The sequence below is a fragment of the Peromyscus leucopus genome, chromosome 4, assembly GCF_004664715.2.
Source record: "Peromyscus leucopus breed LL Stock chromosome 4, UCI_PerLeu_2.1, whole genome shotgun sequence".
Taxonomy (NCBI): Eukaryota; Metazoa; Chordata; class Mammalia; order Rodentia; family Cricetidae; genus Peromyscus; species Peromyscus leucopus.
The window spans coordinates 139,684,419-139,707,012 of NC_051066.1; the positions used below are offsets into that span (position 1 = coordinate 139,684,419).

Genomic DNA, 22,594 nt, shown 5'->3' on the forward strand with positions numbered 1-22,594 from the left:
TAGCTTTGGTGCCTATCCTGGATCTCACTCTGTAGACCAGGCTGACCTCGAACTCACAGAGATCTGCCTGCCTCTGCCTCCAGAGTGCTGGGATTAAAGGCATGTGCCACCACTGACCAGCTACTTTATTCATTTTTAATATTAGTTTTTTCAATAAAATTTCAATAATTATCATTTCTTCTTTAATCTCATGTTTCATAGGTTTCATAATTTTTTTTTTCAGATTTGGAACTTAAAGTATTCTTTCAGTAAATTGGTTTTTTTCCAGATGATGATGATGATGATGATGATGATGATGATGTTGTGGGGGTGGGGTGGGGGTGAGGCAGAAGTGTTGAAGTTGTGCCAAGAGCTACACAGGGCCCCAAGGCAAAGATGGGAGGATTATTGGTCAGGAGCAATAATATTATTCTTTTAATAGGAAATCTCTGCCCAGTCATTACTGGCTAAGGTAACCAAGCAGAGATTTCAGAGATGACATGGAACAAAGATTACAAACCCTATGACACACTGTGGCTCCCATGTGCCAGCCAAATGTCACGTGTGGGGAACTTAATCCCCAAGTTTATGTGCTAATGGCATTTAAAGGAAATGATTAGAGTCAGATGAGACCATGATGGAGCCCTGATAGAATTAGAAAAGGGGCAGGGACCTGGACTATCGTGAGGACACAGCATGAAGTTGTCCCCAGACGCCACAATGTGCTCATGGTGCCCAGCTCCAGAACTGGAAGAGAGAAACCTTTGTTTTTTATAAACTACCCCATTTCCCTTCTGTTGCCGCAATAAACACTTTGACCAAAAGCAATTAAGTGAGAAAAGGCTTTGTTTGGCTTCAGCTTCCAGTACACAGTCTTTCATTAAAGGACATCAAGCATGAGCCAAGTTCATTTCCTGGGACCGTATGGAAGAAGAAGAGGACAGTCACCTGCAAGTTGACCACTGATCTCCACACATGCTCTGTGGCATCCATTCCCCCAATAAATAAATGTAAGAAAAACAATTTAAAACTGAAACGTTCATGTTCAGGTCCACATGAGGGTGGACCATAGGAGCGAGAGGGCCGGATCAGCTGATACAGCGCTTTCTAGGTGAGCAGGACACCTGAGTTCAGAACCCTGGCAACCGTGTGAAAACACATTGCGCACAGTGCTGAGGGTGGAGAGGGAAGACACGCAACGCAGGGGTCTCCTGGCCAACCCAACCAGCTGATACAGGCAGTGAGTTCCAGGTCCAGTAAGAGAAAAAAGATGAATGCGACAAAGGAAGAGATCAACTTTGACCTCTGGCCTCGTATGTGCATGCATGGGGCACATGTGCATACACACACACACACACACACACACACACACACACACAGTTAAAAGATAAGGTAGAAATGTATAGAGTGGGAGAAAATATATCTGATAAGGAACTTGTAGCTAGAATATATAACGAGGCCTCAGTCCAACTTCAGGTGATGGATACTGATACTCATTTTACTATAGAGGTAGATATTGATACAGGTTTACAGAGAGGTAGAAATGTCAGCCCCCAATCCTCCCTGTCACTTTGTGTGTCCTTTGAGAGTTCAGATTTTACCCTTTCCACTCCAGATTTCTCTTCCTGCTTTCTCGTTTCCCATCAGATCTGAGACTTGGTGTGGCCAGGGATGTGCTCCTGCAGGTGAATGGCTATGGGGTCAAGTTAATGTCGGAGGATGTACTGATTAACCTGCAAGGTTCAGGCAACATGCGCAGGGCATTGAGAACCTTCCGAACAGAGTGAGGACTTAGGAAATGTCCCTTGCAGTTGCTGGACTTCTGCTGGCTTCCATGTAGCAGTCTCTGACTCAACAGCTAAACACAGCTTTGTTGTTTTCACACACACACACACACACACACACACACACACACACACACACACACACACACACGGGCCAAATCAAATCCAAGAGCCCAGATTTACATTTTTCAAGCATCTGGGTAATTCCAGTGTGACTCACTCACGAATCTCTGGGCTGCCTTTTATGAGTTAACAGTTTTTCCTCCTCAATCTCTCCAGCAGTTCAGCCTGGGGAAAGTTAGAACCAAAACAGGCAGATAAGCCCCGCGCGGGTTCTCATGCTAACAGTCACAAAGACCTCACAATCAGAGAAGACACAGTGTCCTATAATTAGAGCCCTGGCCTGTTCCTGGGGCTCACTTGTTCTATAACAATGGCCTTGCTCAGCTCCGGACCACCAGCCCAACTCAGCTCAGCCCCTCCACATTCCAATCTCCTGAGAGAAGACTCTCCAGTCCTCAGGGCTTTAACCCTCTCCTGCCAAGACCCCAAGGGCTGGTGCTGAGGCTAGGAGGTTCAGAATCAGGGGCTGGGGAGCCAGAAAGAAGTGGGAACAGACTCTGGGAGTGACTGGCTATTTGGGGCAGCCAGCACTTTGCACTTCAGCTACGTCCGTTCAGTTTGTTAGGACCTAACGAAGCATAATTGATGGGGAGGGGGCACAGCCATGCCCCTGGGAATCCTGGGTGGACCAAGGTTTGAGAGGCACTGAACAATCCTTCCTTCCTTCACAGAGTTGGCTGGAAGGGCAGAGGGCTTCTTCCTGAGCATGTCTGTCCCTCAGCCCACCACGGTAGCTTCCTGCCTCATGAGTGATCCAGTCCCAGGAGGTTGTGACAAGAACTTACATGATGTTCTAAAGCTCATGTCAGATCCCTGCTGACCACCCCACCCCACTTTCTAAGTCTTAATGGCAGTTTCCTCAATGGGAACTCAGCTCTGGCTATTCCTAGGGCTCTTTGGAGATACCTGGAGCCCTTCTCCTGCGCTCACACTCAGTGACTACCTTTGTCACTGTGACCCGCCACCCTGATACCTGCCATAGCACCTGAGTGAGGCCCCTGGGCCTGGCGCTGGCCTGCTACAGTCAAATGTTATTGTAACAGAGTCCTTCCCCTGAATGCTGTACCTTCTCCGCATTGGCCCACTCCTCATAGACTGTTCCGTTTCCCTACCTTATTCTCCTCAGCAGTTTTCATCAGCTCCTGCAATCTTGCTCACATGTAAAGCATGGTTTCTGTTCTGTCGGTGCTGGGCCTTCTGTCTAAAATGGTGCTAAATGTGTGAACACACCACACACACACACACAGGCACACACACACACACACACACACACACACACACACACACACACGCACACACACGCATGCACACACACACACACTCACACAGGCACACACACACACACATGAACAGACACATCTGTGCGCACACATTCACACACTTTCACATTGCTGCCTGAGTGAAGGAAATCTCCCCGACATCTGAGCATTATTTTTGCATTTTTGCAGACCTGGAAACGAAGGCTCAGAGATTCCTTCCCCAAGGTCACAATTCAAGAGGAGAGTGAAAGTGAGTGGTGAACCCAGGACTGAAATGCTCCTGGGCTCGCTCTGCCAAGGCTAGGAGAGGCCACTTTCTGAAGTCTACCGAGTTCCTGCTAGACGTGGCTGCTACATTTGTGTTACAGATTGTCACAGGTCAACATGGAGGCCCCACTTTTCAACTTTTTTTTTTCTGAAGCAGAGTCTTACTGTGCTACCCAAGCTGGCTTCAAATTTCCAGGCTCAAGTGATCCCCCTGTTTCTGTCTCCTGAATAACTGCAGATGTGTTCAGCCTGATTTTAAGGCCAGAGGTCATCTTAACCAATGTCTCCAGAAGTCAGGAGGAGGAAATGGGAGGTTGGTGCAGGAGTGGCCTGAGGAGAGAGAAGAAACAAGAATTCGTGGTGTCCTGAGGGTCAAGACGCTCTTCAATGACATTTCCAGAAATAAGACCACAGAATGGTCTTTATGAAGAAATAAGGGATCTCCACACAAAATGTCTTAGTCAGGGTTTCTATTGTTATGATAAAATGCTGTGACCAAAAGCAACTTGGGGAAGAAAGGGTTTATTTGAGCTTATACTTTCACGTCAGAATCCATCATTGAAGGAAGTCAGGCCAGGGACTTGGAGGATGAAGTAAAAACATCCATACTACTTTGGAAGAAAAAAAGATTTCAAATACATATGAGCAAGTTAAATTGAAGCAGAGACCATGGAGGGGTGCTGCTTGCTAGCTTGCTCCACATTGCTTGCTCAGCCTGCTTCCTTATATAACTCAGGACCACCTGCTAAGAGGTGGCCCCATCCACCTCCCACATCAATCATTAATCAAGAAAATGGCAGACAGGTTTACCTATAGGCCAGTCTTAGGGAGGCATTTTCTCAGTTGAGAGCTCCTGTTCTCAAATAACTCTAGCTTGTGTCAGGTTGAAAACACACACACACACACACACACACACACACAGAGAGAGAGAGAGAGAGAGAGAGAGAGAGAGAGAGAGAGAGAGAGAGAGAGAGAGAGAGAGAGAGAGAGACTCAGATTTTGCCGAACAGCCACATCTTAAATGGGAAGATGTAGTGTAGTGGGGGTACACAGTCCCCCTAGTCTTGAGATCAAATCCCCCCATGCCGGGGACTCTGTCCATGCTAAACAATGCTCTCCCACTGAGCTGCTGCACAGCCCGAAGTAAGAAGAGTCTGTGTGGATCTGTGGGAACTTAACAACCTGATTATGAATCTGAAAGAATGGGGAAGAAAGAACAGAGCAGAGTTGCCTGAAACATGACCTTGAGTGACATTTGCCTGACCTACTTAGCCGGCTATGTGGTATAGGAAGAGTAAACAGAAGAAGGGAGGGGGATGGGCGCTAGGCGTGGACCGTCCTGAGTCCTGACTCAGCACTGGTGAAAATGGGCCGCACATCTGGGGAGGAAACAAAAGTCGTTCACTAATTTGTATTCAGAATTTAAATGGGCTATCCATTTGAATTTTAAAAACAGGGGGAGCTACTTTATCTTCTCCCCAAATAAACTTCAAATAGATCAAAGATGAAAAGAAAACAGAAGCAATCCATACGGTGTAGAAGAAACAAAGGAGAATATTTCAACAATCTCCAGAAAAACAAAAGGAAAAGATTGACAGATCAAATTGCATAAAAAAGGAAAACTTCTATAGGGAAAAGAAGCCATGAAGTTAAAAGATCCATACTACTTTGGAAGAAAAAAGGATCTCAAATATATATGAGCAGGTTAATGGCACTGACATTAACGTTGGATTTGGAGGTTGGAACAAAAGTCGAGGGCTAAGTAAAAGACACAGGTGTCCTCTGACCTCCACATGCGTGCCATGACAACCTCTGACACACAAAATAAATCAATGTGGTATAATTAAAAAAAAAAAAAAGGAAAGAACCTAGATTCTGTCCTCCTCTCCAGCCATCCACCCTGCAGGTGTTAGCCTCCTTCTAACCCTCCCCTGACTAGGTCAGTCTTGCTTCCTAAGTACTAAGAATGGAGCCCCCCACATATCCTCCCCGCCGCCGCCGCCCCCTCTGCGTGCACACCCCCCCCACAATACCCATCTATTCAGATGGTCGTCCTTGGACGACAACAACAACAACACACACACACACACACACACACACACACACACACAATACCCGTTTATTCAGATGGTCGTCCTTGGACCTGCTTTCCCGTTCTGGCACAAGCAGGAACAACCAGACAGGATCAGCCACTGGAGTCCCTCCCTTCTACCCACACTGGGCTCCTGATCTGGAAGGAGGGCCAGGACAAGTGAACAGGAGGAGGAAGTGGGGAGTCCAGTCAGGGGGTGGAGTTGAGAGCAGCCGCAGGTGTGTAGGGACTGCAGGAAATGGGGGTGGCAACCACAGAGAGTTAGAGTACAGAGTGGGAGGGGCAGCGAAGCAGAGCTGGGGTACCGGGAGGGATACCTCCTTCCAGATGCTCCCAATTGCCAATGCGGGATGAGTTCTCTTTGCTACAAGGAAGGGTGCCTCAGGCCATGGAGACGCTCAGTGGGTACAGGTACTTGCTACCAAACTTGATGACTGTATTTCAACCCCAGCATGCAGATTAGAGAACTGGCCTCAGCAAGCTATCCTCGGATCTCCATACGTTGACACACATATGTGTATACACAATGGAAAACGTGCCAGAAAAAGAAAGTGCCCCTCATGTCTTTATTTTCAAGATATCATGTGACACACAAAGCCCATCTTGAGACATCGTTTCTTGTCCGTTTCATTCATTTATTAATAACAGCGACTTTCTGGCAATTCATTCTGAGCCTCACCACTTGCTCTCGGCACCAGGGATCCTGTCCTAGCCACGTGTGTTCGTGGGTTTTACCACAATGGGAGAAAAGCTTGGATTTAGAACAGAAAACCACAAATAACAGGCTTCTCTGCCAACTCTAATCTGCTGCCTTTCAAAGAGGTCACAGGAACCCAGGGTGTGGGTTTCTTAGATTTATGGAGCCCCATGTGGGCCAGGCACTGTGCCAGACATCAGTAACAGGAGCCTGATCACTGCCATGCCTTTATTAATTTAATATAAGACCCAAACATGGGGCCACACAGCATCCAAAATGAAACTGCCTTTGGATCAACCTAGCCTGTTTCAAAGCTGTTGAAATCTACTGCCGTTTTGGAATTTTATTTTTGGTACTCAGCAAAACAACAACAAAAAACCACAAAGGGGGCAGGGTGGAATCTTATTATAAATGCAGCTATTTAATCTACTGCAACTTTGTAGGAATTCCAGTGTGTGTGTGTGTAGAAAGGGTGGGGGGAGGGAGGGAGATAGAGAGTTTTTTTTGGTCCTAGCTTCTGGACAAATGAAAATGTAAGTAGCAGGGATGATAAACATTTAAAACAATGTTAACAAATCTACACTTAGTTACAGAGTTGCTGAGAAATAAACGAAGCATTCTTGACCCAGCCTGGCCAACTTGGTCGAGCCCCAAGCCTAGAGAATAATGGTCCCTCCTCCAAGAAGTCATTGAAAGAAATCCAAAAGTCTAGCCTGATGCCCACATCATATGCTCTCTCTGTGTACTTGAGAACAAACTTGTGCTGTGCCACGCTGCCGGTCTTCACAGAGGGTACAGAAGTCTCCGTGCGTTCTGGAGAACTAGTTTCCACGTCCAGGACTAGCTGAGCTAGCTCTGGACTAAAGAACAAACATGCCTTGAGGGCTAGGCCTGAGTGCACCCTTTGAAGGAAATTAGACGAAATGAAGAGAATGGTTTCAGTCAGAGTGCTTGATAAGATAAACGGAATCCATTCCCGGAGACTCATTCATTCATGATGCAAAGGCTCAACAGATAGATTCTGAGTACTCAGGTGTGCCAGGCGCTGGGCTGGCCCTTAGCTGCGGTGCATGGGTTCAGCATTATTTCTGACTATGCCAGAGATGGCTGTCTTAGCTTCTACTACCTCGCTAGATCAGAGTAAGGAAACCTGTTGTAATTCTGGTGAGCGTGCTGATGGAGCAAAGTGCAAAGGGCCCCCCTTGCCTCCTTCTGCAGGCAGGAGGCACGGAAGCCCATGGTTCTGGGAGTGAAACAGAGGGTACAGGCTGTAGCTAAAACCTGGGACTATTTTTCACCTGTTAACTTGAAGAACCTAACACCAGAAGTCAGGGTGCTGGCCTCCCAGACTTGTGTTCATAGGGCTATATATACGTGCTTGCCCTGGGTTTCAACCGTGAAGATGGGGGTAGGGACTGGTCCAAGGCTAGATGAAACATGAGCTCTCAGATCTTGTTTGGGAAGCCTGTATTTAGCAGAACCCCTTCGCTGTTGGGTCCCGAGGCTACTGAGATCCAGTGGCAGCCGAGACCCATTTCCACAGTAGGGCCAGTCTGCTTGTTAAAACTGAAACTGTTTTCTCCCTCATGACTGCTAGACCGTCCATTTTTAATAAGAACCTTTAGGAGATTTGATTAAGATTGGGATCCTCATGCCTCTTACAGGGAGACCTCACAATGGGTGTTTTTTCTTTGCAAAAGCACGAGTGGTCCCTTTGAGTGGGCGGGGAGTTGTATGGCAAGTAACACAAAGAGAAAGGGGGGGGGGAGAAAGAAAAAGAAAACCAACTTTGGTTCAAAGAGGCCAATCATAGGGGAAAGTCTCCCCACGGAAGGCTGTCAACAGCTGAGGCACCACCGGGCCAGTGGCCGGCCTGTTCAGACAGGGGGACGTGAGCTCCTTTGTTAGAATGGGCTGAATAGGATGTCCCTGCACCCAGACCTGGCCTCCCGGCTAACAAAGGGCCTCTTTGTCACCCTGGGCAAAGAGTGCGGCTGAGGTTGCCACAGCAACTCAGGGACACAGACTTAATGTGTGAGTGACATTTCAGATGGGAAGCGGGCATTCAAAAATTCAAATTTCTTTATGTAGAGTGGCCTCCTTCTCTGGGTGTTTTAAAGGGGCTACTGAGCAAACAAAAGCAGAAATAAGGCAACACATAATACACCGGCCAAGACGAAAACAGAACATTGCATTTTCTTGCTGTGTCCTCCTTTCTGAACAAGAAAATTGAGTGAAAGTTTTGTTGCAGACATCGTTGGGGGCCTCGGTGACCTGTTGGTTTCCTTATCCAGAGGGTAACTGGACACCATTAAAGTGAATTTGAAAAGCACATCGTGTAGAGTTCCAGCCTGTGGACACAAGATATGCTCTCACTGTCTCACCGCCAGACTACCAGTTAGTATCCTCCTTAATGGCTAAGAGGTGGAATGTAGGATGGTGTGTTCATCCTAGCAGCGACTAGACAAGGGTGCCCGGTGTTACTAGTTCCAGTTCACATAGACTCTAGAGGTGCTGGACAATGCAATAAGAAAAGACAAAGACCAATAACAATGTGTGGCTTGCTGGGAAGTTGCTAAGATTAGATCTGAAATATTCTCACTGAAAAAGAAGTGCTCCAAAGGTAAGATAGATATAACATATATATCCTGTACATTACAAATATGTACAAACATATATGTATATGTATGTTTTATAGAGAAAAACAAAGACAAAGGGAAGAAATAATCAGAAAAGAGAGAAGAGCCTCTGTCTTCTTCCTTTCTTCTTTCTTTCTGGGGTTACCATGATATTCCATATAGAAAATAAGAGAGAAATGGCAGAAAAAAGGACTAGAACACATAGAGCTTGGAAAGTTTCCTGGATACGAGGCAATCACCCAACACTTCAATAATGTTCCTCTATATTAATATAGATAGACAAATTAAAAGATATTTGTGTTTTGAACATTTCAAGCCCCAAGTTCATTTAATAATGAGACAAAGTTTTGTCTGAAACACAGATAATTTTCTTTCTCTCTTGAGCTGAAATGTACAAGATTAGATACACAGTGAGTCCTAGGACTCCATGAGAAAGCCTCAAAGTCAACTCAGCTAGTTGCATTTCCTAGGACAGTATGAACTAGATAAGTTGGACGCTCTGTGCTTCAGTTCTGCGTTTAAAGATGTAATAGAAGTAGCACTTACTTCCTGGGGTGATTGACTAGATTGACAGAGGAAGTGGGCCCACAATGCTCCTCAGAGTGCCTGGCACAGTACTTCTTAGCTGTTAATACTGCCTTGTATTCCCCTCTAATATGTGGTCATTTCTAATGATTTTTTTTTTAGTGTGATTCATTTACATTTAGCTTTGCTGATTTCTCTCCCACATGCAAACACATAATCAGGTATTAACACTTGATGTTGCAGGAGTGAAAGCCGAGGCTCCCAGAGGCTCAGAGGCCTGGCTGAAGTCAAACAGGGAGCTGAGACGAGATCAGGATTTGAACCCAGCACTCCAGTGTCTTTGTCTTGTGGTCATCGGCGTACTGGGCCGAGGAAGTGACCTTGTGCTGCCGTCTCTGCCATATTCATTTGATCTTTTGCCTAGTAGACATAGTTGGCAGGAGCTGCAGGCTGACTTGGCCACTTGTCAGAAATAAGGAACAGACTGAAGTGTTACTGGCCCACAGAGGGGAATACAGTAGCCAGGGCTCTGGCAATGCCCAACTGCTGCCCTCAGACAATAAGTACCCACTTCTAGGAAGTTCCTGAGGGGATGTGTTTTTGTGCACGGGCACAGAGTGAAGTGTGGAAGGAAAGCAGAGTTCCACTTCCTGGTTGCACAGACCCGAGCTCTGTGGTAGACCCTGCTGATCCTAACCCTGTCTCCATGACCACTACATCAGCATTCCAGTGTGCCACCCAACCTCTGCCTGTTGAGTCCTGCATCCGTTTACCCACAGGATATCTCTGCTGCAGGTTCTTCACATCTAATTACCAGGACAAACTGCCTGGGAAAGAATTTTGTCTCAGCATGGCTTAATCCTAGCTGTTAGGACTTGCTAAGTGAAGACCCCAGCTCCTTGACCCTTGGATGGGATAACTCTGCGGTATATTTGTGCTGCCCTGTATTCCAGAATCGCTGGATGGAGCTCAGTCCCGTTGCCCACAGTAATGCACCTTCTCTTGACAGTTACTCTTTGCTGGCTCGCCTCTTCATTCCCCCACCAGTGTGTCCTGGGATCACTACAGTCAACTCCTGGCACTGGAATCTGTGGCTCAGACGATTCTTATCTCTTGGCCTTTGGAAGACTTCCCATAGGACAGTGAACCTTTCTGACGGATCCCCGTTTTCTGATGCCCAGGTCGGCATATGTCCCACCATACTTACATCGGGGTTAGACTTTATGTGTGTTATGTTTGCTCCTGGGAAGAAAGATGGAGACAGGTGCTCACATGTGACTCCTTTCACTGCCTTACAGGAGGGGTGTGTGTGTGTGTGTGTGTGTGTGTCCGTCCGTCCGTCCGTCCTCAAAGGCTCTATCACAAGGTAGGAACCAAGCATCTCTGCTATGTCAGCCCCTGTATTAATCACAGTCACCAAAAATGGGGGAACCATTGTCCCTCTGCCAGAGAAACTCATAAGGCACAAGGCTTGTCATGTTTTAGCAAAGTGGGCACTATTGGCTCAGTGTGAAAACAGTTCCTAGAACAGTTGAAGCCTTGAGTTAGCACCTCAAAATCTTCACCCAGCAAGCAAGTTAAACTGGGTCGTAAAAAAATGAGTGAAGTTTTGCTACTGATGAAACAAAAGAGAACAGGGTTAAATACATCTTTTGTTTTGTTTTGTTTTAATGGATGAAGGAAAAGAGAACAGGATTAAATACACCCCCTCCAACCCCCACCACGTGCCTCTGCCTTTTTAAGACAGGCTCTCAATATGCAGCCCTGGCTGTCCTAGAACTTACTGTGTAGACCAGGCTGGCTTCAAATCCACAGGGATCCACCTGCCTGCCTCTGGGATTCAAGGCGTGTGCCACCAAGTCCAGCTAAGTAACCAGTCTCTTCAAGCTCCCAGAAGTGACACATATCACTTGGTTTATGTCCCCTTAGGTGTCATAGTGAGTCACGTGGTCATACTCAAATTCAAAAGGGAAGGAAGGTGCAATCCTACCACGTGCCTGAAGGGAGGAAGACTGCGGCGTACCTTAAGCCTTCCACATTGAGTGACTTAGTTTCCCTGTCACTGCTGTGGTTTCAGATGTCGGCCATTCTGAAGGAAAGTCCTAACATTCCCTGGGTGAAGGAGCCGCGGGTGGAGGAGGACTCGTTGGGGATCCCATGGGTATTAGCCATGTCTGTTGTTTTCTGTAATCTGATGCTTTGACAGCTGGGTTCTCGCAAACCCTGAAGGGACAGTCCCTTTCTTGGATTAGCCAATCCCTACCCCCAACAGAATGGGATTTGCCCGTGAGCATACTTTTCAAAAGAAAACTGACAATCTGGAGTCTTTGCTTCCAACCTTCCCTTTTATTGGATACCTGTACTCTGGGTCATTACTTACCTGATCAAGTTACCCAGGGGCCAGGTACCAGCCAACTAGGAACCGTCCCTATCCCCAGATCCACTGACAGTACTCAAACCAGCCAACCTGTAGAAACTCTGGTAGAAGTCCTTATGTAAAGTTCTACTCTTTTCTTCTGCCAACCGACACTCCTGCTTCCCTGAAGGTCCGCCATGTACCCCCCAACACAGTGTGCCCCCTCCTCTCAGGAACTATTTTAGGCTCTCCTTTTTTTTTTAATAACAGTCCCCTCCTATTGTCACGACCATGTCTAAATCATAATAAAAACATACTCAAGCACATCTGCTTGTTGACTGTTGGCTACTTATGGCAAAAGAAGTCAAAGGCTGGAAGATTCATAAGCAGGCTCCCCCAGCCCGGGGCTGTTGCAGGCAAGGAAGAGCCAAGCTGCTCTGCTCTGAATCAGCAGGCCTGTTCTCTCTCAGCTTCCCACTGAGGAAGAGAGGAGGACTCAAGGCCCACTTCTGTCCTGAAGCCAACAGACATGGCTGTGGTGTTCCTTTAGGGGAGTTTCCTATCTGATGAGGCAACAGAATAAGATAAAGCCAAGCTCTGGGATCTGTATCTCTTCCCTGGTGGCTGTCACAGCAAGTGTGCTCCTGGTGTCCTTTTTCTCAGGGAAGGGCTGACAGGGGTGGTGGTGGCTGCTGCTGGCAGGTTCCAGAGAACCCCGTGGCAGTTTTGTTCACATGAGTCTGCAAACTGTGGTGGGCTTTGTTGACAGCTTTGGCTGGAGTTGGTGAGACCAAGACTGAAGAAGTATGGGCAGTGGGAAATGCGACAGGAGGGACTTGGACTCTATGCGCCGCACTGGGATGTTATGCATTGCTTGAGGACCTTATGTAGTGCTCTTCACTCCTGAACTCAAAGGGCTTTGTCAATATTCTCTCTCTCTCTCTCTCTCTCTCTCTCTCTCTCTCTCTCTCTCTCTCTCTCTCTCTCCTCTCTGTATCTGTCTGTCTGTTTCTCTCTCTCTCCTCTCTCTCTCCTCTCTCTCTCTCTCTCTCTCTCTCTCTCTCTCACACACACACACACACACACACACACACACACACACACACACTCACTCTAGAGGTATCCATAAAACACAAAGCAAAGAAAAATGAGAGACACAGCCCAGCAGGCACACAGTTCATGAGTATTGACATTCCTTCTGTGCTCAGAAGGGAGGTGAGGCTGGCTGCTGGCGGCTCCCCTCAAATGTTCTGTTACTGATACTGGCCAGTGAGACAAGGCAAGAAAAAGCAACAAAATGTACGGGGGTTGAAAGTTAAGAGCAAACTTTCATTTTTACAGATGGGACAGGAAATAGCTCTATGGTTTTTAAAAGCCAAAGAATCTGTGAACGAATGATTAGAAAATAAATGAGTTTGGCAATGTTGGGTATAAGGGCATCATGTAAAACTTTATTTCTAGTATATTCCAGGTCTGTATGGTTGAGAAACAACCTCAAAGTTTTGTAGCTTAAAACTATAACAGGCATTTATTACCTGTCATGGCAACTGAACATTTTATTTATTTATTTTTGAGACAAGGTCTTCCAACGTAGTCTTGGTGGGCCTAGAACTCACTATGTAGATGAGGCTGGCCTTGAACTCACGAAGATCCCACCTGTCTCTTTGTCCCAAGTAGTTGACATTTTGGATTAGAGGAAAACTCAACCATGACTTCTCTTGTGGTTCCAGACTTCTTACTCAATGGCTTACAGCTCCAGGCACTGAAGCCCCCTAAGAAGCCAAGCTGGTGGGGCTGGATCAGCTTTTATGCACTAACCTCAGAAGGCACTCTCTTTACTAAGAACTATTCAATAAGACCAGGCTTTTTCAAGAGGGAGGGTATTAGATTCCTCCTCCCCCTTGGGAGGAGTGTCAAAGGATTTATGGAGTTGTTAGAAAGCCTTGACCATCCTATTAGCAACAAACAAAATAAATAATCAATAATAGCATAAAACAACAACAACAAAAACCCAGTTGTAAATCTAATAAAAGATGTGCCAAGTTTTTACATACAAGACGTTGCTGAGAGAACTTGTAAAGAAACCTTCAATAAGTGGATATACCATGTTCATGGATAAAAATAATTCACATAGAAAATGCCCACCTCATCCAAATTGATATAAAGATTTGATGTGGGAACAATGAAAATCCCAGCTGATTTTGTATTAAATTCCAAAGGTCGATAGCCAAGGAAGTCTTAAAGAACATAAAGAGTGGGTGGGCTTATTCTGTGGGATATTGAGATGTGTTACAAAGTTGGAATAATCCAGTGAGCTAATGGTGCAAGGAGAGAAATGTAAGCAGAACAGAGACCACAGGAACAATACATGTGTATGTGAAATACTTGATTTATAACAAAGTAATGCAGAGAAGTGGAGTGTGTGTGTGTGTGTGTGTGTGTGTGTGTGTGTGTGTGTGTGTGTGTTTCAGTGAATATTGTCAGGCTAGTTGGGTATCCAGATCTGGGGGAGGAAAGAAAAAAAAGAGGAAAAGAGGCCTGTGGGAAATTGCTTTTTGATAAGACCGAGCCTGGTATTTCCAGAAACAATGACTGAAGTTTGTTTAGAAGCGCTTTCCTTTCTGGGCTGTGATTTCCTCTGTTCTCGCACCTTCACTGAAAGACCAGTTCCCACACTCATCTCCCCATGTCTGGATTCCATGGTTACAGAGGTTCTTGCTCCTGGCCAGGACCAACCAAGTCCAAGTCGGGGTTGAGAGCTGTTAGTTCAAGCTGTCCTCCGTGTGGGCAAGAGGCTCAAACTGTTTTCTCCAGTTGTCCCTCCCAGACAGACCCAGGAACTGGATGGGGGATGGGGCGAATGGAAGTAAATGAGAACACCCTGACAGTTCCTGCAGCCAGCAAGTGTCTGAGGAATGTTGGTGCTTTGACAGAGAGCAAGGGAGGCAGATACACACTGCTTCTCTGGTGTCCAGAAGGCCTTGGATGATGGCCAACTGTACTCGGCTTTTGAGCCTTCCGGTCCTTACACTAAAGGGGGTGGGGACTTTCCAGTGTCTCTATCCAAGTGCTTTCAATTCTGGATGCTCTCAGTTACTGATGCTGCAAGTCCCTGCCTCGATTTCCCCCATATATAAAATTAACTTTTATGCACTTTGGTCCCCTGTCTCTTTCTGAGTAACTCAGATTAGCTTGAGGTGTGTGTGTGTGTGTGTGTGTGTGTGTGTGTTGGGGGCGGGCGGGGAGACTATTCCAAGATCCGTGTGAGTCAAGGGGCCCAGTTCCACAGGTAAGACAGCATCCATCTCCAGTTGAGTGTTGCTACGACCACTTCCTAAGGCCCGGCTTGCCGGGTGGGGAACTGACACTGCCCGCAATATTTCGGGCGGGGAACGTCCCGTTTCTGGACAGGTGTGGCCTAGGGGCTTTTCTCTTTCCTCTCGCTCTTGGTGACAAAAGGCGGGACAGGAAAGGCCCACTTGGAACGGCAAGTCACATTAGGGGCGGAGGGCTGGGCGGGGATCCGGGCTACTGCCCAACTCAGGCGAGTTCCAGGGCCCCCTTGCCCTCGGCGGCGCCCGAGGCCGGAACAATAGCGCTCGCGGGCGGGGCGGGGGAGGGCGTGGCGGGAGGGCGTAGCTCCCCTCCGGGCGCCGCCCCCGGCCCGCCCCCCGCGCTTGCACACCGGCTCGCCTAGTGCTCCCACCGCCGCCCGCCCAGGCACTGCCCGCGGGAGCCGCCGCCGCCGCGCCCGCCATGGACGTCCGCCTGTATCCCTCGGCGCCCGCGGTAGGTGCGCGGCCCGGGGCCGAGCCGGCCGGCCTGGCGCACCTGGACTACTACCACTGCGGCAAGGTAGGCAGGGGCCGAGTGTCCCGGGCTCGAGTGTGGGGGCAGGAGTCACCTCGCGGCTGCGGACGCGGCCACTTTTGGGGGCCCACACGGGGGACACACGCACACAACAGCCCCGTCGATGGGCACGTGCCGCTCACACCGCTACCCTCGCGGCCACACACACGCCCCGAGTTGTAGATCACAGGCAGAAGTCAGCCCGACAGCCACCCGCACGACGACACGGTGACACACTCACCCACACTTCGCATTCATTCAGAAGCCAACGCGCAGCGACTCTCTGTCACCCAGCCAGGCAGCACCACACGCAGCCTTCACCGTCCCACATAAGTCACCGTGCCAGTCATCTGTCGTCAACCACACTCAGCCTCTCGCCCACGTACACGGCTACACTAACACACACAAGTCACTTCACCTATCCGCACACACAACGCTGCTGCACATGTTCCTATCCGCTGTCACAGCCAGTGACAACCGGGGACAGTCACACAAAGAAGTAGCTCCGACAGTTCCAGCTCACACTCACAATGACCCACGAGTGCACACGGTCGGTCACACAGATCCATCCCCTGGACGAGAAGCCTCAGCTACAAATCGCCCTGACGGGCACGCAGTCATACCCGGGCACACCCAGGGACAGTCACAGGCCCCAGCACCCTGCACTCCCCGCCCCCACCCCTCGGTCGTCCATACTCGCGCGTCGGGGTTTTAACTTGTCGGTGCAGTGCACTAATTGGGCCGTTTACTAATTGGCCGTCACTGCCCCACGGCGCCTCGGATTCTATGATGGTGGCGTCCAATCAAGACCTGTCCCTTTCCCGATCGGGGAGCTAGCGTCTCTTCAGGCTTGGGCTGCAGCAAGGAGGCACCTCTAGTCCCCCATTTTTTTCTGGGATCTCTGTCCCCAACGCCAGACAAGTCCCCGTACTGCGGCGCCGTCCGGAGGCTGTGCGGGGATCCTGGGACCTAAGGCGTCGGACCCCAGTTCTTCTTCAAGCCCAGCGGGCAGGGGCAGGGGCAGCCGAGCTGCCCGAGTCCTCTTCCCTCGCAGGGAAGCGAACTTTGAAACTTAGTTGGAAAGCCAGACGGTCGGTCTGTGCGTCCCCAGGTCTGTGCGTCGGTCCGGGTCAGGCTGGAGCCGAGCGCGGCTTTTCGTCACTCGGAGCCCGGATTGAGCAGCGCGCGTGGGTCTCCGGGCGGTCGGGGCGCAGACGCGCGGGCTCTGCGGTGCTGCGTGGTGACTGCGCGTCGGATGGCTCGATCCGCGACCCTGTGAGGTCTGTCCCCTTCCGCACAGGCTATCCGCCTAGCTCCTGGCTGCGGGGGTGCTCCGGGGATACTGAGGGAGCAGAGCGTCCGGCCCGATCGCTGGGCCTCCCGGGCTGGGCCTCTGCAAGTGCGTCCTCAGGCCCTAAGGGAGCGGCTGCCGCCAGGAGCCCACGGCAGTTCACCCTGGCCGGGGCGGCGCGGGCCGCGCAGGCGGGGGGCGTCCCGGGGCGGAGGTGGGCGGCACGCATCTCTCGGAGGGGAGAGCAGATTATCTTTTGTGCGCTGATCCGCAAAGTTGGAAGCCTGAGAGGGGGGATGGTGCCTTAGAGAGAAGGCGGGTTCTGGAGCCGCTTCCACTGTGGTGGTGGGAAAATAGATTAAAAACAGCAAGCGGAGTTTTACAAGGAGCTGAAGGATGGGCAGAGGGTCATCTGCCCTTGGCTTTGTTACGTTTAAAATACCAAATGGGCAAGACAGGGTTCACCTTCTGGTTTGGAGGCCGTGGTGGAGACTAGGCATTTGTGTCTTAAAGTCCCGGTACCCAGGCTGGGGAGGAGGTAGAGATGAGCTTGAAGAGGTCTTTTGGAGGTGAGGTATCTGTAAACCTCACCAAAGTGGGGACAGACTGTCTCCCACTGCCGCCTTTGGGAAGGAGGACTCTGCTGAGCCCCCCATCCTACCCCACCCCCACCTCGCGTATTTTTTTTTTTTTTTAAATTTGGATGCTCTAGAAACCTCTGACTCAGCACCAGAACCTCCGAGGTCGCAACCCGCAGGGGAGGACTCAGAAGTGGAGGGTGGAGATTTTGGTTTCTATCTGTGCTCTAGGACCCTGACCCATAGCTGGAGAAGTTTTGAGCTTATTGGCGTGGGACAAGGCACCAGAATGCTTGAGAGGAAGGTGTGCCCGTGTGCTTAGATGTGAGATCTGCTGTTCAGTCCTTCATGCTGGGGTGATGGAGCACCTGGCTCAACTTGAGCCAGTCTTGTTGGTAGACTCCCCGGTGGGCTGTGGCCTTCTGTGGTGGTTCAATGTGACCAGGAACCCCATTTTTTCAGACTCCAGAAACTGATGGTGAAAGGTTGTGGAAAAGAAAATGTCCAAGCTTCAGGCTTCCTCACAGCGGCTCACTATCAGAGTTGAAGGGTAAACTGAGACCTAAGGTGTGGTAACAGCCACACTGGGGCGGTGTGTCTGTGTTACGAGGTGGTGTAAAATGGGTTACAGAGCCAGGACACAGCCCACACACTGGGGCTCTGTTGTTGGGGCCAGGACAAGAGGCTGGTCTTCTCAAGCATTCGCCCAAACGATGTCAGACAACCGAGGGGCAGTTGACCTGGAAGGGCCCTTGGCGACGGTCCCCTTGGCGACCATCCCCTTGGCGACTGTCCCCTTAGCAATCCTCTGCATAGAGATTCCGAGCCCCTTTACATCTGAAGTCATGAGCACTAGCTGTTCTTTTGGTGTTTTTTGTTTGAGAAAACACACAATAATGAAAAGCCGCGGTGGCTTCATTTTAGCTTTGAAATACTTGTGTGGTTTATTAATCACGGTAATATTAGCATGTATTAGAAAAATCACTTACCAGATATAAAGCAAGCATGTTACTTTTAAAAATGTAGTAACAGTGCTTGGTAAGCACAGGGACTCCTGGCCTCTGGCATGGAGGATCTGGGATCTCATGAAGGGGAACTATTGATCTCCTCTTTGCTTCATATAGGAGAAACTGAGTCATGGAGCAGTATACCCTTGGGTTACTGAGCAGGTGAAAGGCACGATTGATGTTGAATCTAAGTTTCTTAATTCACAGCAGGACAGTCTGGCCTCCATGTGAGAATCTATCATGGTTTGGGGCTAGGGGACCTGTGATTTCCATTCACAGAGAATTGAATCCCTTCCATTCAGATTTTGGAAGGCATTAACCAGGCAGGGAGCTCCCAGCTCAGCTAGACAGACTGGTGCCAATTAGCCACTGGGACAGGGTGAGCCTAGCTTTGTAGCTCTATATGTGGCTTTGTGAACTAGAGGAAATGATTTCTAGATCCTTAAAAAAGTTTAAAATGCATGTATTTATGTATGTGTGTGGGCATGTGTGGGAGTCAGAGAAGACTCCTTCCACTGTGTGTGTGTCCCAGCAGTCAAAGTTAAGTTATTAGGTATGGCAACAGGTGCCTTTACCAACTAAGCCACCTTTGGGCTCTCTAGATCTTTGTTGTTACTGAGTATGACTTAATTTAATAAAATGTAAATGAGATTGACAGATATAAACACCCAGGTACCCACTAATACGGTCTAGGTAGAGACTATTTCCATCACCCTAGAAAGTCCCTTTTGTGCCCTTCAGTGGGTGATGGCTTCTTTCCTGATTTCTAGCCCATGCAGTTTGTTTCAGTTCAATTTAGGACTATTAACTCTATTTAAGCCCTAGAATTTCATATGCAAAGAGGAATTCTGAGTATAGCTTCTTTTTTGCTCAGCTTGTCATTCAGATTCTTTGTTTTGTGTGTGTGTGTGTGTGTGTGTGTGTGTGTGTGTGTGTGTGTGTGGTTTGTTCCACTTGGTTGTTGAGTGGTATTGCTTTCTGTAAGTACAGCACACTTGATTACTTCATTCACCTGGTGATGGGCATTTGCGTTCATTTTCAGTCTGGGGAAATTGTAAATAAAGCTGCCGCAAATGTTCTTTTACAAGTCTTTTTGTGGGGAGAGCAAATTACTTAATATCACTGAGCCTAGGTACCCTCTTAAAGTTTTTTCTTTAAGATTTATTTATTTTTGTTTTATGTGCATGGGTAATTTACCTACCTATATGTATATGTAGGATGAGCATGCAATGCCCTTGGAGGCCAGAAGAGGGCCTCAGATCCCCTTGGAACGGGCGTCACAGATGGTTCTGAGTCACCATGTGGGTGTTAGGAATCAAACCTGGGTCCTTGAGAAGAGCAGTCATGCTCTAGCCCCACCCTCTGGATGACACTGCCTACTTCTGAGATTCAGGATACAGGAGTGAGGATGCAGACTAGGATAGTTCTTGGCACAAACCAGGTATTGATTAGTTGATGGTGTTATCAACCCCCTGCCACCTATTCCAGTAAAAGGTTTAACCTCTCTGTTCCGAGCATCCTTTATCTCTGTTTGATACCCCCCTAAAGGCTGACCTGGGTGCCACTATCATGGAGCACTCTGTGGCCAGTAACCTTGTCTCATTCTCCAGGCTCTCCCAATGACTAGTACTGCGTGGGATGTGGCATGTTCTATCATCTGTCATTTAATCAACAAACATTTATTGATCACTGCTTTGTGCTAGAACTTTGCTAGGTAACCAATGCTATGGCAATGAAAAAAAAAAAAAAAAAAAAACAAGCCCAAATTGTTGCTCTCAAAGCTTAGCTATCTATCTATGGATAAAATATAAAGAAATATGATCAATAGGTCTCTGGATATGAGGTAAGGAAGAGGGTTAAGGTGAGCCAAGGTGTGTGTGTGGGGGGGAGGTTGATGACAGATTCTTGAAAATTTGAAAATGTATGTATATAATGTGAGCCACTTGGTAAGTCTTTTCAGTTTTATTTATTTTTACTTATGTGTATGACTGGATGTGTGTATGCACACATGTGTACAGATACTTGTGGAGGCCAAAAGAGGGTGTTGGATCTTTTGGAGCTAGAGAGGGCATTGTGAGCGTGTGGGTGGTGGGAAGTGAATTCTGGCTATCTGCAAGAGTAGCTAGATCCTAACCACAGAGACAGACTCCAGCCTCTGATGGGTAAGTTTTAAAAAGCAGATTCCTGGGCCATACTTCAGGGATTTCTATTCATTTGGTCCTGGGGGATGGACCCTTGGAATTTGAACATCTAGTGAGGCCCCGTGTGATGCTACAGCTGGTTACATGTCACAGGCCACAGTTTGTGCAGTGGCGGCTTGGTTGTTTGTGTAGTTTTGTGTGGGCTCCTGGAAGGCAGGAACCATGCCCAGGACTTGGCACAGTGCCTTCTTACAATGGCTCAGTAAGTAAGTGGTGGTGGGTGAGTTATTTTGCTTTCCACCCACACGATTCTGGGCACAGCATCGTGTAAGGATGGGAACGAGGGAAGCGTGGTTACTGAATGACTGGAGGTCCCGTTTGGCAAAATCCATGACGTGGAGGTTGCTCTTACTGCCTCCTGTCCTGGACTTGGGGTATCTGAGGACTTCACAGCATCTGTGGGGGTGAGATTTGCACAGCTTCCTTCTGCAGGGGGCAAGGGATGGTCCTGTGGGAGGAGCCCTGGGCTGGCTGGAATTAGGGGGCTCTGCCAGGAGCCCAGCATCTCTGCAGGAAGCTCTTTACTTTCATTTAGTCCTGCATCCTCCTGCCCAGAGGGTCCTCCCAGGATCACGCTTTTGTATGTGAGGAACAGCCGCCCAGGCCCACCACCACTCACTCCATTCTCCTCAGAGACTTTGAACATGTCATTAGCTTCCCCTGACTTTCTGCTTCCCTGTGTACTAAGGAGAATCAATCAGTGACCACTTCAGGACAGTATGGTGTGCAGATACAATGAAATGAAAGGCTGGGATGTCTTCTATAATTGTGGTGCATGGAGGGATCCTCCAACAGGGCGTGTGTGTGTGTGTGTGTGTGTGTGTGTGTGTGTGTGTGTGTTACTTTTTGAAGAGTGTATAAGCCTATTTTCCATTGCTATAACAAAATGCCTGAAGCAGGCTGACTTTATAAGAGAGAGTTTATCATGGGTTTCAGGCTAGCCTCAGCTACCTAAAGAAACTGTCTCGCTGGGCAGTGGCAGTGCACACCTTTAATCCCAGTACTCAGGAGGCAGAGCCAGGCGGATCTCTGTGAGTTCGAGGCCAGCCTGGTCTACAGAGTGAGTTCCAGGATAGGCACCAAAAACTACACAGAGAAACCCTGTCTCAAAAAACAAAAAACAAAGCCGGGCGGTGGTGGCGCACGCCTTTAATCCCAGCACTCGGGAGGCAGAGGCAGGCGGATCTCTGTGAGTTCGAGGCCAGCCTGGGCTACCAAGTGAGTTCCAGGAAAGGCACAAAGCTACACAGGGAAACCCTGTCTCGAAAAACCAAAAAAAAAAAAAAAAGGAAGGAAGAAAGAAAGAAAGAAAGAAAGAAAGAAAGAAAGAAAGAAAGAAAATGAAAGAAAGGAGGTGATTTAGCCTGTAGCTTGGAGGCCAAGAGTCAAGAGAGCACAGCATGAGCCTCCTGAACTCTGCCTCTTGGCTGCCTCACCTAATGGCAGGAACAGGTGTGGAAGCCAATGACTGAATCTGTTTCAAACCAGAACCATCGAGTTGGGAGAGGCAGGGTTTGCTGCTGTGAAAACATCCCTGTCCTAGAGACCAGCTTCTCAGCTAGTGAGCAACTCCCACGGCCTTTTGAAGGGGTCTTGAGCTGTTCTCCCTGTGTCAAGGGAGGACTCTTGTGTTCCCAGAGTGGGCCTGGTAGCTAAGTGCTCAGAAGACATCTGCTCGTGGCCTGAGTGAACGCGTGAACCAAGGGCTGCCCGGTTGTCACTATGCTGGAGGAGCTCAGCCTCGGCTTGCCTCAAAATCTGAAGACTGTGGGAGTGCCTGGAGTCTAAGGCAGGGCAGGGGCCAAAGATGAGTCTCTGAGTGATGGGGTCCAGAGCTGTCCCTGAGCCAGCCCAGAGGGCAGTGCCTAGTGGGCCGAGGAGCCTGCAGTGATGGAGCAACCGGGTCTGGGCACACTGCACAGGGTCTCACAGACCTCCGGCGTGTGG

General features: G+C 48.8%; 1 protein-coding gene across 3 annotated transcripts in view; it reads left to right on the forward strand.

Annotated features, from left to right (window-relative positions):
* The first annotated feature begins 15,437 nt into the window (after window positions 1-15,437).
* Tox2 (TOX high mobility group box family member 2) overlaps window positions 15,438-22,594 on the forward strand; it is a 126,023-nt gene continuing 118,866 nt past the window's right edge. The window contains exon 1 of one of the 3 annotated variants that reach the window (XM_028868406.2): window positions 15,438-15,576. In XM_028868406.2, coding sequence (XP_028724239.1) covers window positions 15,478-15,576 — 99 coding nt within the window. In that variant the 5' untranslated portion in view covers window positions 15,438-15,477. Of the gene's footprint in view, window positions 15,577-16,300; window positions 16,851-22,594 lie in introns of those variants that run through there. The other 2 variants (XM_028868407.2, XM_028868410.2) reach the window with 2 other exon arrangements.